Source organism: Loxodonta africana, chromosome 9, assembly GCF_030014295.1.
Source record: "Loxodonta africana isolate mLoxAfr1 chromosome 9, mLoxAfr1.hap2, whole genome shotgun sequence".
Lineage (NCBI taxonomy): Eukaryota > Metazoa > Chordata > Mammalia > Proboscidea > Elephantidae > Loxodonta > Loxodonta africana.
Window position 1 is genome coordinate 80,382,730 of NC_087350.1, and position 17,522 is coordinate 80,400,251.

At 34.0% G+C, this 17,522-nt stretch overlaps 1 protein-coding gene across 3 annotated transcripts in view; it reads right to left on the reverse strand.

Annotated features, from left to right (window-relative positions):
• Positions 1-17,522, reverse strand: part of ZCCHC7 (zinc finger CCHC-type containing 7) — a 272,530-nt gene that overhangs the window by 26,090 nt on the left and 228,918 nt on the right. For all 3 annotated transcript variants that reach the window (XM_003407586.4, XM_010587819.3, XM_010587820.3), the window contains exon 6: positions 13,442-13,477. In XM_003407586.4, the coding sequence (XP_003407634.1) occupies positions 13,442-13,477 (36 nt within the window). The remainder of the gene's footprint in view (positions 1-13,441; positions 13,478-17,522) is intronic.

Sequence of the window (17,522 nt, forward strand, 5' to 3'; positions counted from 1 at the left end):
TAAACCTTTTCTTGAGCTCTTATAATAGTGGTCTCTACAATATTTGTCCTTTTGCAACTAATTTTACTCAGCATAATGCCTTCCAGATTCCTCTATGTTATGTTTCGTGGACTCATCACTGTTCTTTATCATTGCGTAATATTTCATTGTGTGAATATACCATAATTTGTTTATCCATTTATCCGTTGTTGGGCACCCAGGTTGTTTCCATCTTTTTGCTATTATAAACAGTGTTGCAATGAACATGGTTGTGCATATATCTACTCGTGTGAGGGCTCTTATTGCTCTGGTATATATTCCAAGCAGTGGGATTGGTAGTTCTATTTCTAACTTTTTAAGGAAGTGCCAAGTGGATTTCCAAAGAGGCTGTACCATTTTACATTCCCACCAGCTGTGTATAAGTGTTTCAGTCTCTCCTCAACCTCTCCAACATTTATTATTTTGTGCTTTTTGGATTAATGCTAGCTAGCCTTGTTGGGGTGAGATGGTATCTCACTGTAGTTTTGATTTGCATTTCTCTAATGGCTAATGATTGTGAGCTTCTCATGTATCTGTTAGCCACCTGAATGTCTTCTTTGGTGAAGTGCCTGTTCATATCCTTTGCCCATTTCTTAACTGGGTTATTTGTCTTTTTGTTGTTGAAGTTTTGCAGTATCTTGTAGATTTTAGAGATTAGACATTGATCAGATTTGTCATAGCCAAAACTATTTTCCCAGTCAAAGCACTGCTTCCTTTATGAAGTGTTTTAAGCTTTTATTTTTTCTCAGGGGAAAAAAAAGTTCAACTGTATTCCAGTGGACATTACTAATTTTCTCAACATTCTAAAAATGCCATTAAAACTATATGCATAATGATACACATATAATATTGTTAATGTGTTGAAAAAAAAAAAAAACTATGTCATGTACCCAACAGCTCCCAATCCATCGGGTAATTCCTTAATTAGGCAGATTTTTGAAACATGTATTATGTACACAACAGACCGGAACGTCTCCTTTGGAGCATTTTCTAGTCTATCGGGTGATTACATCATTAAGCCACACACGCTACGTAGAAAAAAATCCTTATGAAAATTCATGAAAAAATGTACAGCACATCATTAGCATGCAACAGACGAGTATGCTTTTGATATTTTCTCTGTTAAAAAAAAGATACATGAAGTAATTAATCCAGGTCATGAAAACATGAGAAAGGTACCAGACACTGGTAAAATGAAAACTGCAAAAAATTGCATCTCTCATGGTTTAAAGCTGAGAGTAATTTGCTTTATTGGAAAATGGATTCTAAAACAGTGTTCATTTGAATTGCAGCAGAATAGTGTTGCTTTATTGATTCGGTATTTGTTATATACATGTAACTTCTTTCCTGTCTCTTCCGGATAGTCTTAAGTTTTACAAACCAATGGGTTGAAGGTTGCAAATGACCAGCAGTAAAACCATTAATTATTCAAGTCCTTGTACTATTGATGTTTGTATACTTATGTCTTCATTTTATATAATCCTGAGTTTAAGGGATTGCATGAGTGTACCTCTTTTCAGTAAGTACAACACACGTTAAAGTAACATGGATAAATATAAATTGTTGGTATAACTCCTAGTAGTTGAAAGATTATATATTCACAACATTTAAGTACTAGGCAAAATCTAAAAGATAATAATTTGAAGACTAAAATAAAATAAGCATGTTTTATAAAAGGGGGCTATTAAACCTATTGATTTATGGCTTTATTTGGGTAAATGCAACCCCCCCCCCAAAAAAATACCTAAGTAAGCAGAGAACAATGACCATATGCAAGACAGTAAGGATCACAGTAATTCACTTCCTGAATGTTGCAAATTTTCATGGTAAAAAGCATCCCAATTTTCTCCAAAGGCAGTGGCATTTATTCACTGGGCCATAGCTAATTTTACATGGAATGCAAAAATGTTAGTTTAAGTTTAATTTACCACTCTATTTAAATACTTCCAATGTAGCTTTCCAACTGCAGAGCTATCCCTCCGTCTATTTTAATTTTAAAGTAAGTTAGCAAAAGCTTCCTTCTTAATCCCCAGAGACTACCTACACAGTGACACAAACGCACAAATTTATGACAGCAACATAAATGCTCTTCTGAAGTAATGTGCAACATTAAGTGAAAATCGCTTCCTGGGAAGATATTATAGGTATCTGTATTTTATTTGCCATCTTTAAACATATCTGGGTCTTTATGGCCTTATTTTAAAAATGTATTTCCTTTTTATATTTCCTGGTGCAAATGGACTGCATAAATAAGCAATGTGCTATGAGGCTTCAGACCAGCCGATAAAACCTTTCAATTTTCATGCCAGCTTCTTCTTTTGTAATTCAAATCCGCCTGGAAACTGGCAGCTCTGAAAACTGAAACAAGCACTGCCACAAATACCTTGTAATGCTATCGACCTTGTCTGCCCATGCAGTGAGAAAGGGGGATGCGTATGTGTCTGCAGCCATCCAGATAACACAACTCATTTTTTTTGGGGGGGGGTGGCGGTGGGGGGTGGGGATAACAGAAGCCAGCCCCAGACTGTGCACCAAAAGCAGTCATTACCAGGCGAGCTGGAGAATAAGTCTCTTCAAAATACACAGTGCATTTAAAAACCATATATGAGGCTGAGCCACTGCTGTCATTACCAATTTTAATTTAGCTCCTTCAGTTTGCCAGCCAGATAAACTCTTTAGTGCTGTTTTTTAATCTATTTGCCACATTTTAAGTTTAAGATTATAGTAATATGGGCAGGAGAAGGAATCACTTTTAGGGGAAATAAAGAAATAGATCCGCTTATCGGCGCCCATCAGAAAGTTCATTAATCAGCCAGGCTTTGTGCCCTCTAAATTGAAAGGTTAAATAATCCTCTCAGGAATATTTCTCGGCCCCTCCACCAATTGTCCAGAGAGGAGCTGCCATTCATAGCATGCGGGATCAGTGACAGGGTATCTTACCACTGTTTGGACCCCAAACAATGATGGACAAATGGCCTGGTTTACAAAGAAACCTTTTAGTACATGGATGGAAAAGGACCACAAGCTTTGATGCAGGGTGGAGGGATGAGGAGGGCGTGGAGAGAGGGTGTGGGGGGAAGGGACAGAAAAGAACATATACATGGATATTTGATCTGAATGTATCTTAGGGTGGACTATAAAATATAAAACCACATTAATATATATCTTCTGACTATATGGAATGCTTAACATATTCAAATCTGCTTATATATTTTACATATAAATCTCCATTGAAAAACTATAGAAGAATGGAACCACAGTTCTATTATATTTATTAGCAAATACACAGGGGATCCAAATAAACCCCAAGATTTTCATTTTTACCATAACTCTACATGACTCACAACCCAAAGCACCTCCTCCATCCTGCTTATTCTACTGAAATACTCTTAACCACCAGTCACAGAAGCAGGGAATTCCTCTGATGTAAGGACCTGTTTTTTGCTTTTATTTCATGCTCCATCTTATCTCCATGAGTATATCTCCATGCTTGTCTCAAAATAAGGAACAAACGTGGAACAGAAATGCTCTTTGAAAGAATGCAAACCTTATGCACTGAGAAAGTCCTTAATTATGTGTTGCCTTTTTTGCTGGAACTATACGAGAGTGAATGACTCAGGAGCCTGCAAAACAACTGACCAAGCTCTTGTGCCATAACATTCCGCTACAAAATCAGGCTGGTTTCTGGCACCAGTCATGTGAAGGCATCAACTGTTTTTATCAGATGTGCAAAGACCCGGTGTGCTACTTTGTTTCATTCCTCATCAGATTAACATAAATCCTCTACCTTCAGTAGACAGCTTTTTTTTTTTTTTTTTTATAATTGTGGTGTTGGTGGGTGAATTTGATTTTTTATATTATTCTCATTACTTATAGAGGAAGCAAAGATGTATATAATTTCATTTGCTTATGAGTAGTTAACTATAGTTAGATGGTGTTGACATTATCACTTAAGCATTATACATTTATTAAGTTGATATCTATTTTTCAAAATGATATCACCGCATCTTTACCAAACTTACTGCCGTTGAGTTGATTTCGACTCAAAGCGACCCTACAGGATAGCGTAGAACGGCCCCATGGGGTTTCCAAGGCTGTAAATCTTTATGGAAGTAGATTGCCATATCCTTCTCCCTTGGAGTGGCAAGTGGGTTTGAACCACTGTCCTTTCGGTTAGCAGCCAAATGTTTAACTGCTGCGCCACCAGGGCTCCTTACATGGTAAATATTTTACATAATCATTTTCATTAGAAAAGAAAATGGCCTAAATACTTTTGTGATCTAACCTCGTTTATTATTATAAAGATTTTTAGGTAAATCAAATTAAGAAAATAATTCAAGTTTGCTATACTTACTTAAAGGTTCCTAACCTACATTTCTAAAAAAGAAGAAAACAAGTATAAATAATTAGAAAATGAAAGCTGAGGTAAATGATTCTGTTAACAAAGGATACTTACTGTAAGAATTTTAATTTCAACAACTATAAGAAGAAAACATTTTTTGGAGACATAGCATACAGGTCATAACGAACCTCCTCATTTGGGAAAAAAGCAGTCTTCTTAAAAGATACATAATATGAGTCTGGGACATCAGTGCAGGTGTCATCTGTACAGGTGTGATGTGTCTACAGGTTTGCTATATTATAGCTCATGTGCCCAGCACTGTGTCAAGTACTTTTTATTTATCATCTTATTGCACACTTCTAACAATCCTATAAGGCATTATCCCCATTTTTCACGTGAAGAAACCAAAGATCTGTGAAGTTAAATACTTTCACTTGATCCCAAAGCTGGCATCCTTCCATGTATATTATGATATAAAACACTCCCTTGTAATATCCTCAGAAGTATGCCTGCCCTTCAGGCAAGTTTTTCTCAGGACTTCAGTAAAATGAACAGAAAATGTGGTGCAACTGTGGGAGATGATGTGCAGCTGAAATCAAGGAAATGTGAGGGACCCAAGAGAGACAAAATTGGGTTTTTATTGCATAAACAAAGTTGAGATATGGTCCAAAGCTTCGTTCAGCTGACCAAAAAGGATGTGGGGTAATTAAAAAATTAAAATACATGTAAAGGAACATATTTATGTAAAATGGGTATTTATAGACATGGACATATTACAAAATTAAAAAGCTGACCTTATAATCTGTCCAATAGATTCTGTTCTATGCGTTTTTTAAAAAGGAGTGAAAGTAAACTGATAGCATCGTTACCAACTGAAAAACACGTGAGTTCTTTATACAAAGCTAAGTTAATATAGGAAACCCTGGTGGCATAGTGGTTAAGAGCTAAGGCTGCTAATCAAAAGGTTGGCAGTTCAAATCTATCAGGCACTCCCTGGAAACCCAATGGGGCAGTTCTACTCTGTCCTTTAGGGTCACTATGAGTCAGAATCGACTCGACGGCAATGGGTTTAGTTTTTTGGTTTTTAAGTTAATATAAATTTCTGATCATTTCATTTTGAATTATTCTTGTTTTTGAAATGTGATCTACCAGTGTATTTGTGTACCAATTAAGGTGAAGCTGCAGTTTAGTTCCAAAGATACTTAAAAAAAAAAAAAAAAATTTTTTTGTTAAATATTCTTAAACATGTAGCATTTTACTGCATATAACATTTTTGATATTTTTTAAAAACAAGAGTTGTTGGTCTTAGAGCACCATTGCCAAGCTCAAAATGGCCAGAAGAAAATACTTTTATATGTACAAAAACACACATAATTCTCATGACTCTTTAATATGTGGGGATCAAATGACAAACCTGACTGATTTTATAAAAAAATCACCACTCTTAGTCCCTTGAGAGACTGTACTTTTGAAACTTCAAACTTAATTCAGCTTAAATTTGTTATTGCAGTTTGTTACCATAACAGAAAACATAACACTAGTACAGAGAGATCCTTCATGTCAGCAAGTCAACAGGTCCTTTCAGGAGTCTTTTCCTACAGATTATTCAAATGACTGACCAAAACCCTTAAAGGTTATGGTTAATCGCGACTTAGAGTAACTAAGTGATTTATAAATACTTAAAACCTGTTAGGAATTACTTGATTCTTCCACATCATTCACATGCATGGTCACTAAAAGGAATGCTTAATACAAATATCATTGGCCCTGTACACTTTATCTAGTTTTAGCCCTGCTGGGGCAGTGGTTAAGCGTCTGACTGCTAACTGACAGGACGGTGGTTCGAACCTACCAGCCACTCCACGGGATGAAGATGTAGCATTCTGCTTCTGTAAAGATTTACAGCCTTGGAAACCCTGTGGGCAGTCCTAACTCTGTCCTACAGGGTGGCTATGAGTCGAAATCGACTCAGCACCAACAGGTATCGCTGCACTAAAATGTCCAGAGAAAATTATGACAAGTTCAATTTTAAGGATTGGCAGGAATCATATGTTCAAAGTTCAAAGTACATACGAAAAATAATCACTTGAATACACTAAAATTATTCTGCATTATACTTCTATGCTCTTTTATAGTTAGCATGACAAAAATAGGCATTACTCAACATTTCAGATTTTGAAACCACGATTTATCATATACTCAGACATTGTGCAGCGGTAAACTGCGTGAATCTTGAAAATTTTAAGGCTACCTACTTATATTTACATTCATTTTTGCCATAGCAGGGGCGCTATTTCAAAGTGTAGAGTTGTGAATCTTTGGGATTATATGAATAATGTATGTTTTTTAAGGAGAAAAAAAGTTTTTAGGTGTGTTATACACATTAAAATTATGAACACATACAAATGGAATTTATGAATTACCACAAAATTAAATTTAATTATCAACAAGAAATTGCCCCTATAATGACTATAATTTGTTTGTAAGTGAAGGTGAACATAGCTTGGGAAGAAAGGGTAGTAAAAATTCTAAATGTAATTCTCCATCTTTTTTTCATTCTCAGGAGAAATATTTGTTAACAGGAAGAAAATATAAATGATCACAAGTATTTCTTAAAGCTTATAAAACAGAAGTAAAAATTGGAGCTCCTACAGTAAATACGTAAGTCCTAAATGTAACGGTGGATGTGTCCAGTCACTAAGGGGCAGACAAAAAGCACAGAAACTTTTTTTTGTTAAACCAAAGTTATTGTTAATGCTACAGATTCAGATTTAGTTAATTATTGTGTAACACACAGTATAAAAAAATGAATAAATATCATCATGAAGGGTGATTAGGACATTAAAGATATTTAGAAGATGGCAAAAACACAGCTGCTTTGATGGCAAAAGTACAGCTGCTTCTATGTAAAACATTTATAAGGAGTCTTTTTCTAAACTGTACGAATGCTGCGCACTTTCCATTGCTTGATTATTTGAAATACTTAAATTAGCATTATTGCCATAAAGCACTTGATAATATTTAAATATGTCAACCCAAGAAAAACCTACTCAAAATATGCCATATTGATTTCCCAGTTAAACAAATTAACTTTTGTATTAAAATACTGAAAATCACGAATGTTGGGAATGGACTCTTTGAAGGGGTATATACTGTGTATTCCTCTGAGAAGAAAATATTGAGTTCTTCCCATAAATAGAAACGATATTGATATTATTCTCCCAATAAGCATAAATAAATTATATCCAATCACTTTATTCTATCCCATTCAAAAAATAAATATGTATACATACAATTTCCAAATGTGTGAGGAAACAATGTAAGAAGAAAAATAATATATGCATTTATAATTGAGAATGTTCACTTTCCCCCCTTCCCTTTACAGAAGCTTTAGAAAATTGCTTTTTGATGATTTGGCAAATTGTATTTATTTTTAAATGAATCTCATTTATTGAGATTGATAATTCCAGGTTTCATTTGCTTTGAAATTGCATTTTCCAATTGCTTCCAATGGTAAGTTCTGACAAAATGTGGTCCAAGATGCTAGTGAAATAGAGATGTAAAACGAGAGGAAAAAAAAAAAAGTCCGTTTACCTACTCTGTAAAGGTAGTACTTATCTTTTATACTAAATTCAGAACATGGTAGGATTGAAGAAAAAAATTATAGCATAATTTTTACACTAAATTCTTCCAGAACAAAGTGTTTCAATAAATATAAAACTATTAATAAACATTTTCCATTTGAAAAATCTTGAATTTTTTTTCACTGTACAAATGCATTTCCTGTTATTAGAGGTGGAGTATTAGAAAATAAACCATCAGCGCTTACTCAGAAAATTCTTAATTATTCAGACACGAAGTAACCTGAAAGATAAATCAGTCTGACTTATTTTGTAGCACTACAACAGAAAGATGGCCCTAAGGTACTAGCAGGGACTCATTAAGCAGTAAGCAAGGTCTGCATAGGCTTAACTGTTTACTTACTAATCTGTGGTGATCAATTTCATAAGGGTTTCACTACATCTTTGATGTGATGAAAAACAGGTGAAACTGCACTACAGATTAGTAAATACAAATAAGCCCATGTGATCTTGCTCATTGGGTAATCCGTCCCTGGGTACTACAAAATAGTGACGTGCCTTGTGAATCATCAAAGGACAACTATGTTCAACTCAGTAATGTTTTAGTACTAAGGGCATTTTAAATAAAAACTAAATCTCTGAAAATTTGACAAGGAGATGCAATGCCTCCATAGCAACACTTGGTCAATCAAAATATTGAAACAGCAATACCAAGCATAAAGAAAACAAACAAGAAGTTATTCATGAGTATTCCTGGCTCCCGAGGGAGGTGGCAAAATGGATTTAAACCACCAAAATTAAAACTTTCAAAATGAATTTGCAAAGTGTTAAGTTTATGATAATCTGTGTGCCAGGCCTCCAAAAGTGGTACAAGGACCTAGTTAGGTCTCACTCTATTTTGGAGCTATTTAATATTTTAAAATATAACATGCGACCAGTTCTATTTTTCTTAGACAAAAGAAAACAGGAAGATCTATCACTTGGTATCTACTGGGTGGGTGGGTTCTTGCGGTTTTGCAGGTCTGCTTATGCAGCCAAGGAGCTCTCAGAAAAGTATTTAGGATTCACAACGTATATCCAATTAAGAGAGAGAGAGATTTTTTCCATAAAAAGAAAAGATTCCGGCTTGGGACTGACTTTTTAAAACTCTTTATTTCCCATTTTAAGTTACTTTAGAAGACAAATATTTCATTTAGCTTTAGGCAGTTAGAAAACTGTTACCTACCCTACCTTACATCACAATCTCAGGATAAAGATTTTCGTATAGCTATAGCCTCAGAACTTCCAAATCCACTTTCATATTCCTTCCTGCTGGACTATAAAACATAGCTCTAAAGTTAAATTCAAATCTGTTGACATTTAGGCCTTTTCTACCTTCTGGTATGGTGTAAAATGCTTTAAAGAGTAATACTGTCATTTAGTGTAAATCTCTCACTTCCATACTATGAAAATCCAGAGAGTGTCCTTTAAATTGATGCTCTCTGGTAAAAAAAACTGAGCAGCTAAATTAAATGAACTATTGTTAATTATGGCCCATAACATATAATCTGTCATTCAAACAGGTCAGGTAAGACTGCTTGATTATTAGTGAACTCTGACCATAAGCTAAAATTTTCCCCTGCCAGAAAGGAAAGCACGGAAAATCATTACTCTCTCCCTTTCCCTAACAGGAAATATTTTACTTTTCTAAGTGTGAACACCAGACATTCTAAACATTATATTTAAAGAAACACTTGAGACTTAATTTTTCAAAAAGTTACATTTGCTTCCTATTTATATTCTTACTTAAAATAAAAGGTTGTAGGTTGTAATACATTTTAACAGCACACACAAAGAAATCTAAGGGCAAAATTAAACATAAAAGATACATTGTCCTTTTTGGTTCTTAACACATACAGCCCCAAACAGCAAAGTCCTGGTTACTTTTTAAAGTAAGTAAATTAAAAACAAGATTAACAAACTGTCCAAAGCATGTCAAATTATAGCCTCCATTAGTAAAAAAATTTTGTTGGTTGTAGAACTCTGTTGGTGCTCATTTTGGCCTAGGATTTTTAATAGAAATGAGACTAGAAATGACAGGGGATGGGGAAAGGGACTTTCCTTCTTGAATACTTAAAGAGGGAAAAATTAATCTAGAATGAGTTATTTGAAAGATGAAAAAGAATATTCAAGGCCAAGCTTTACTAAAATCTGAAAATATAGCAGAAATTAAAATACAAGAACAGTGTTGTATTATTGAAGATTTTAAAACTTTCTAAACACTTTTAGAAGACATAAAAACATTAACTATTGGGGAAATTATTTAATTGCTGAATAAAAATTCTTTTTTTATGCAGATCTCTAAATAATCTAAAGCCACTAAGTTATATAACATAATTTTATAACAATTAAAATATGAAAAGAAAAATGGTATAGCCATATAAAACCCAAAACCCAGTGCCCTCAAGTCGATTCCGACTCATAGCGACCCTATAGGACAGAGTAGAACTGCCCCATAGAGTTTCCAAGGAGTGCCTGGCGGATTTGAACTCCCGACCCTTTGGTTAGCAGCTGTAGCACTTAACACTACGCCACCAGGGTTTTCAATATATAGTGGTTATAATATATGCTATATGCCATATATGTTAATGTAATTTTAGAATTTTATTAACCTGCACCTTTCAGAATAGTGGATTAATTTTTATTAATGTAGTGAAGTCTAGTCAAGTTTAGTCAAAAAGTTATTCTATTCAGATACAAGTAGTTACCCAACCGAAACCTATTGCTGTCGAGTTGATTTTGACTCACAGGGACCCCATTGGGCAGAGTAGAACTGCCCCACAGGGTTTTCATGGAGCGGCTGGTGGATTATAACTGCCGACCTTTTGGTTAGCAGCCTAACACTTAAGCACTGTGCCGCTAGGGCTCCACAAGTAGTTAAGGAGGCTTTACTTTATTACCTCTCATGAAATTGCTAAAAATAATGAATATTTCTTTTCTATAACATTTTTCTTACTTCAGAATGTGTTTTAAGAAAATTTTGATTTGGAACACTTCACAAATCTCTTTAGATGTCACCATAGTATGTGACTTCATTGCCTTTCTTATGTCTTTGGCAAATAATATTGTTTAAGTTATGGCCTTTTTTTTTTTTTTTTTAAATAAAGTGATTTCTTGTATTTACTAAACTTAGGCTGCTCTGTAAATGACCTTCTAGTCCTACTGGCTGGGAGGCACATAAAAGACACTGAAAAGTTCCCAAATGTAAACATTTTCAAACTGGATACATTAATCAATTTTTTCCCCAAAAAGCACAGTTCATTTGGGTAAGTAATGTTGGTTTTTTGTTTAGAAAAATAAAGTAATAATTAAGTGTAGAAAGTTCTGGAGTTTTAAGCAGACTGGTTTAAATGATTACACAGTTGCAGCAATTCTAACCTAGGCTTCATTGCTTGGTCATTGCTCTGACTGAATCCACATTCAAGTGTGAGGGCTGCTGTGAGTCAATAGATGGCAGTCCATCGCCTACTAAAGGAGCTGAAGATGGCTGCTAAAATCACCATGCATCTTGGCTTTATCCAGGATTGACTACTGCTTATTACACACATTTGGATATTTCCTATATACTGCTAAGATACTTTACATAATTATTTAACTATTTTACTTTAGATGGACTGATATATATGCACATATTTATTTTTATGTTTATAAACATACTAATTTTATATTTAGACTTGTATAGTAATTATTAATTTAAACTCAATAATTATGAAGTATAATAGTCACTTCAATATTATTTTGAGAAATTAATCAGGATTCCAGATTGGGATGAAATGCTTTTCCAAAATAGTTAGGCTATATGTTAATTCCCCAAAACGTAAATCCATTTTGCTTTCTATTTTGTTTTTTCCTAATTATTCTTATAATTTACGTTTCTGAAAAGCTACCATATTAAGCAAACCTTTAAATACTTTTACTGTTATATTGAACATCAATTTCTAACCTGCTATGACAGTTCTATAGAAAACATAGTTACAAATAATGAAAATAGTGGATTTAAAATAGTAATTTCCATGCTTCAAGTTTCCAAGATTAGAATTCTCTAATTAGGGGAGAAGGGGAAAGAAATGCAATGTCAAATCCATTAAGATATTATACAATAAAAATACAGATAGAAAAATACTGCTATGCAGCTACAAAGAATGATTCTGTGATCTTGAAAGGTATAATACATGATTCGGTTTCAATCAACTTGAGGTTGTAAATTTTCACCATAGTTTTTTTTATGTTAGGATAAAAAACTGCTACATAAACACAAAGAGAATGAATCCATGAGCAACAGCTATGATATATATGTATAACATATATGGTAACACACACACAAACACATATATTAAACCAAAGCTTTTACCAAGCTTTTTGAGGGATAGGGGAGGAATTACAGCATTCTATTAAGGATCTTTAAATAAAGTGATAACAAAATAAAGCAAACCACCTAATAGACTTTGACTTTGGGTCTATGACAAACCGATCGGTAGTCTGAGTCTACCTGTTGGTTTACTTTTAGTTCTATAAGAGGAGAGCAGTAGGAAGACATGTTTTATAAAAACTTTGTCTTTCCTACTTTACTACCTGTCTTGCCATGAACAAAAACTTTTTAATACTCTAAACTTTAAGGAACAGCTTTTAATTACATCATATAATGGTATATATAATTTCAAAAAGTATTATCTCTTAAATACATTTAATACATTAAAAAGAAATGACCAATTAGGGCTATGGTAAATTATTGAAATATAAACATGTCAAATATTAAAATTAAAAGTAAAGTGACTTCATAATATTGATCATTAGCCAATTAGATTCTACAGGAAACTAGCTTTTATGCTTCTACTTAGCTTAAAATCATAATTTAAAAAACCCCAGGAAATTGAATAACTTGTATGGCTACTAAGCAGGTATTTATATTTATACACTTTGAATAATAAGTCAAGAGGGGCTTGAGGATATGACAGTTGAATTGTTCTATATGAAAGATATATTAAGCTTTTTTCTAGCTTCATTAAAAATGTGTAATATTTCAGTAAAGTCAGAAAAAATGGTATTGGTAAAGTCAGAAAAATAATATTGGAAGATATTGTGGACTGTATGCTTGTGGACTATAGATAACGTGGCATTTTTAAGATAATGGATTACTACTTTTTTTTAAGGCTCGCGGCATACTTTTTCCCTTTAATTTAATGAATGTAGTCTGGGAACACTGAGAGATACCATGATGTAATCATCAAATGATGTGAGTAATAAAAAATAATCAAAATCTTTTAAGAACAGGAAGATAAGAGGATAGGGTAGCAGGGAGGGGAGAAGAGAAAAAGTATATTCCTGCTTTCTCTGTATAAAAACTCTTCAGATGTTTATTATCTTCCAGCAGGAGATGCTTGTCTATATTTTATGGTCAGCAGTTCAGAGAAGGGTAAATAGGCTGGGTCTTGAGGAAAATAAAAAAGGTGTTTCTACTCACCGTTAGGTGATACTGCCTCCAGATTTCTGGGCAAGCCTGGAAAATAAAAATATTGATCAGCTGGGAGCATGAAACAAGGTACTTTACAGCCTGTTGGTTTTGGCATAACCCAGCATCCACCAGTGTCGGTCACAGGAAAATAAGAAGCTTAACAGAAAGGGTCTGCATTTCAGCTTCAAAAACCTGGCTAGACAGTTTAATTGAATTTTACACTGGTTTAACACACTCCCTGCCATTGTCAGAAAGCCAGTAACAAAGTTTTCTCTCTCTTTTTTTCTTTTCAGGTTAGAAGTTTTAGGCACTAAGATGTGATTAAGAGCCATAACTCAGTTAAACTGATAAATGAACAGCAGTAGTCAGAATCAATAAAACTCACCAACTATACCTTTTAAAAGAACATTCTGAACTTTGGTAGTATGGCAGAAAATAATTTAATAGCAACTGCTTTTCAAAGAAAACTTCACAGTGGAACAGATGTATATTTCTGATGTCTATTGTCATCTTTTACCTAATCACTTGGTGTTAACATTCAATGACCTATGAAATAGAGTACAGTAAAAAGAGAATCAAAAACAAGACAAAAAAAAAAAAACAAACCCAAGAAACTATAGTCTATGTTTTACCATGGCCTTTTCCCTTAAAAGTTGAGTCTTTTCCATCTTTACATTTGTAGTGAATTAACTTTAAAAACCCAACAAAACTCAATAATTTCATGAAAGATGGACTTACTGAAACCCAGATAGGTGACAACAAAACAAATAAACAATAACCAGTTATTAGGAGATGTTTTCTTATGAACACCCACATAAACCTTCTTTTCTCATACCTAAACTAAGACTCCGTTAAGGAGACACTTTTTTGAGTCAAGTTCTTTATGTAGCCTGTTTATCATTTTCTCAGAAAAAGAACTGCTAACAATAGAAAGTAGTGTTTTTTTTTTTTTTTTTAAATTACTATATCACTGGTTTAAATAAATTAAACCACCAAGTTATATAAATGGAAATTCTTAAAGTGAATATAACCCCCCTCCAAAAATTTTTTTTGGGGTTATAGCTTTTGTTTAAAAATGTCTATGTATGTGTATATGTACACGCACACACATACATGTAAACACCACATGTGTGCCTAAAACTAGAATGAGTCAAGTCTATTTTTTAAACCCTTACAATCTTTGACACACACTTCTGAAGTAACTCTTTACCTCATTTGTCACTCTTTCATTTATTTTTCAGGGTAGTGATAAAGCTAACAGAGAATTTATACAATATGAAAGCATTATGGGTATGACAATAATTCAGAAAATAACTTTTGGATGGCAAAATTCCTACTGACTATACCATCATAAATGATTAGAGAAAAAAGAGTAGATATGCCCCAACTATGCTGAAAATTTTATTCAGTAAGTATTTTAAGCTTAAGTATCTTATGTAAGTTTCTGTAGAAAGGTGTGGAAATTATTGTTTAGTGGGCAGCTTTCCAATTTTAATTTCATATTCATGGAAACGAAAGTGTCTAACTAAAATAGAACTACATACACACAATGATTTCTGGGATGAACAACACTGATCAAAAGGAAACTATTAAAAAAAGGTAAAAATTAGCTGCAGAAGGCAAAGAAGATCATGCTAGTACCAAATGACAGTCACAAACTTGTAGGCTACCAAGGTTCTTAAGAATGGTATACACAAATTTTTTTATAAACATATTTACACGCAAAGCTCTAATGCACAATACACCTTTAAATATTCATTTTCTACCTTCTATCATAAGCTTTTTGCTGTGTATATATAATTTGAGTTGGATTATTGTAGAGATAAGCAAGCAGTTATTTATACATTAGTTATGGATAGTTCTTGATTACCACAGTGCCCTCAGAATAATACGGTTGAAAAATCGCGATCACTGAGTTGTCATACACTGGCAGAATGCCACTCTACCATGTGACCTTTTCTTGTGTTGCAGCAATTTAGTAATAAAAGAAAGAATTACTTGGTTTTGAACAATCATCTGGATTGCTCTGTACATGAAGATGATGCCTGATACAGAAAATTAGTAGTGAGAAATGTGAAACTTCTTTTCTCTTAATAGACAATGGTGTTACAATTAAAAATTAAAATCCTACTTGACTATCTCATAAGGACTTTTACTCAACATTCCCATGCATAGTTTCATTTTACTATTTTCTACGCAACTTCCATATAAAGTTAAAAAGAAAAAATATTTTTCAACTCAAAATAAGTGCCAATATAAAGCAGATACCTTTAGTTCTAAACATATTACATATAACTACGAATCATTATGAATTTTTAAAATCATGTGTGCATATATATATACACACACACAGTTTATGATTTATATTTCTTTTTACCATTCCTTAGTTACTGCACACACGTTTCTTTTTATCAAATTGAATGACATAAATACCCACATTTATATACCGATTGCATGGAAAATGTAGACGTAATAAAGTAACTTCTAAAGTAAGTGGCTCACTACTACCAGTGAAACTTTGCTCTATTTAAAATATTTAAATGAACGACTGGTTCTGCTGTGGAACTCATCTAAGATGAAAATATAGCAAACTATTAAAATACAATTGTATTTATTGATTGCCCTGGTGACCTCACCTTACTGGCACTTAGATGGATGGCAACCCAAAGGGCCTCCTCAAGTCTCACAACTGAAAACATACAAGTGTTCTTGTATATCTGTTTTAGCAATGTGCTACACTGTTTGCCAACTTTTGCCGAACTAGCTTTCTCCTCTTTTGTATTTTGTATAATAAACCATACATGAATAACTGAGTGTTATTATTCATAAAATTCAAAGATGAATCAACACAGTTTGCCACAGCAGATGAATTGAGAGTTTATATTGTGCATTTCAACCCATATTGAATTTTATCAGGTGCTAATTATTGTTTTACGAGAACAACGGCTTAGTGCATCTGTTGTTTACGTAATTCCCACTTCCCTATTCTCAAATGTGAACATCAAAGAAAATAAAACACTCAATCTTAAACAGCCCCTGACAGCAGACCAAGACTCAAGTGCTCAATAGACAAGGCCCTTGCCACCAGTTCTCATATTTCCACAACAATGAACAAACACAAAAACAGCAGTAAGCGGCCTTTCCTCCTCCTCAGCTCCCCTTGGCCAGTTGTCTGCCTTGTACTAGAGAGAGCCCTTGAACGCAGCCCTGCTGGGAACACAGCACAGGAGAAAGGATTAGCCTTACTAACATGCTAGCATTTGCAAAAGGGAAGGGGAAAGAAAAAAAAAAAACCCTCACTACTGTATTTGGTATATGAATAACCAAAATGTATGAGCTGACAAGAGACCAGGACAGGCCTGTGGCTCCCCGGGAGAAAATGTAGCTGTGATGAGTGACAGGGCTTTCAGGAAATATGTTCACAATCACAGACAGTGAAGGCCATGACCTAGATCGTTTAAGAGCTTGTCTTGTCAAATTATCAAAAGCTTCTTCCTCTCTGAATAAAGAGTGACATAAGTGAGTGTCAGAAAGCTGCAGGCTGACAAGCCAAGCATACAATAACAGAATGCACGTCACATACATGCTGAACACCGCCACTGCTAGCGGCAAATCTTAATGAGAGCGCGGCCAGCCCAGGAGACTTGGGTCCCTGCTGGCACAGCTACTCATCTCACAAAAATCCTTCAGCTCCAAGTCAGTTAGGCTCTGACACGACAACTACAATTACGAAACACAACTTTTTAACAGAATCCTCTGGTGCTTTGTCAAAGCCTCTGTTGTTAAGAGCTGGCCCCCTCAAGTCACTGCAGCAAAACAAAAGATTTACTAAAACAAGCAATATTCATTGATGTTGAATAACAAATAATTGAGAATAAAGAGAACAATTTAGTTTAAAATATGTTGAATGAAAAGGGGAGAAAAGCATCATCTGGACTCAAGCACCATCTGAACTTTTCCATATATATGGACACTAAATTAATGTAATTTTAGGTGCCTTCATTTAAAGACTGCCCTATTCTGCAGCCTCATCAGCAAGATCTTCATATAATTACAGCTATCAAGTCATCTAATTGTTCAGATACTTTGG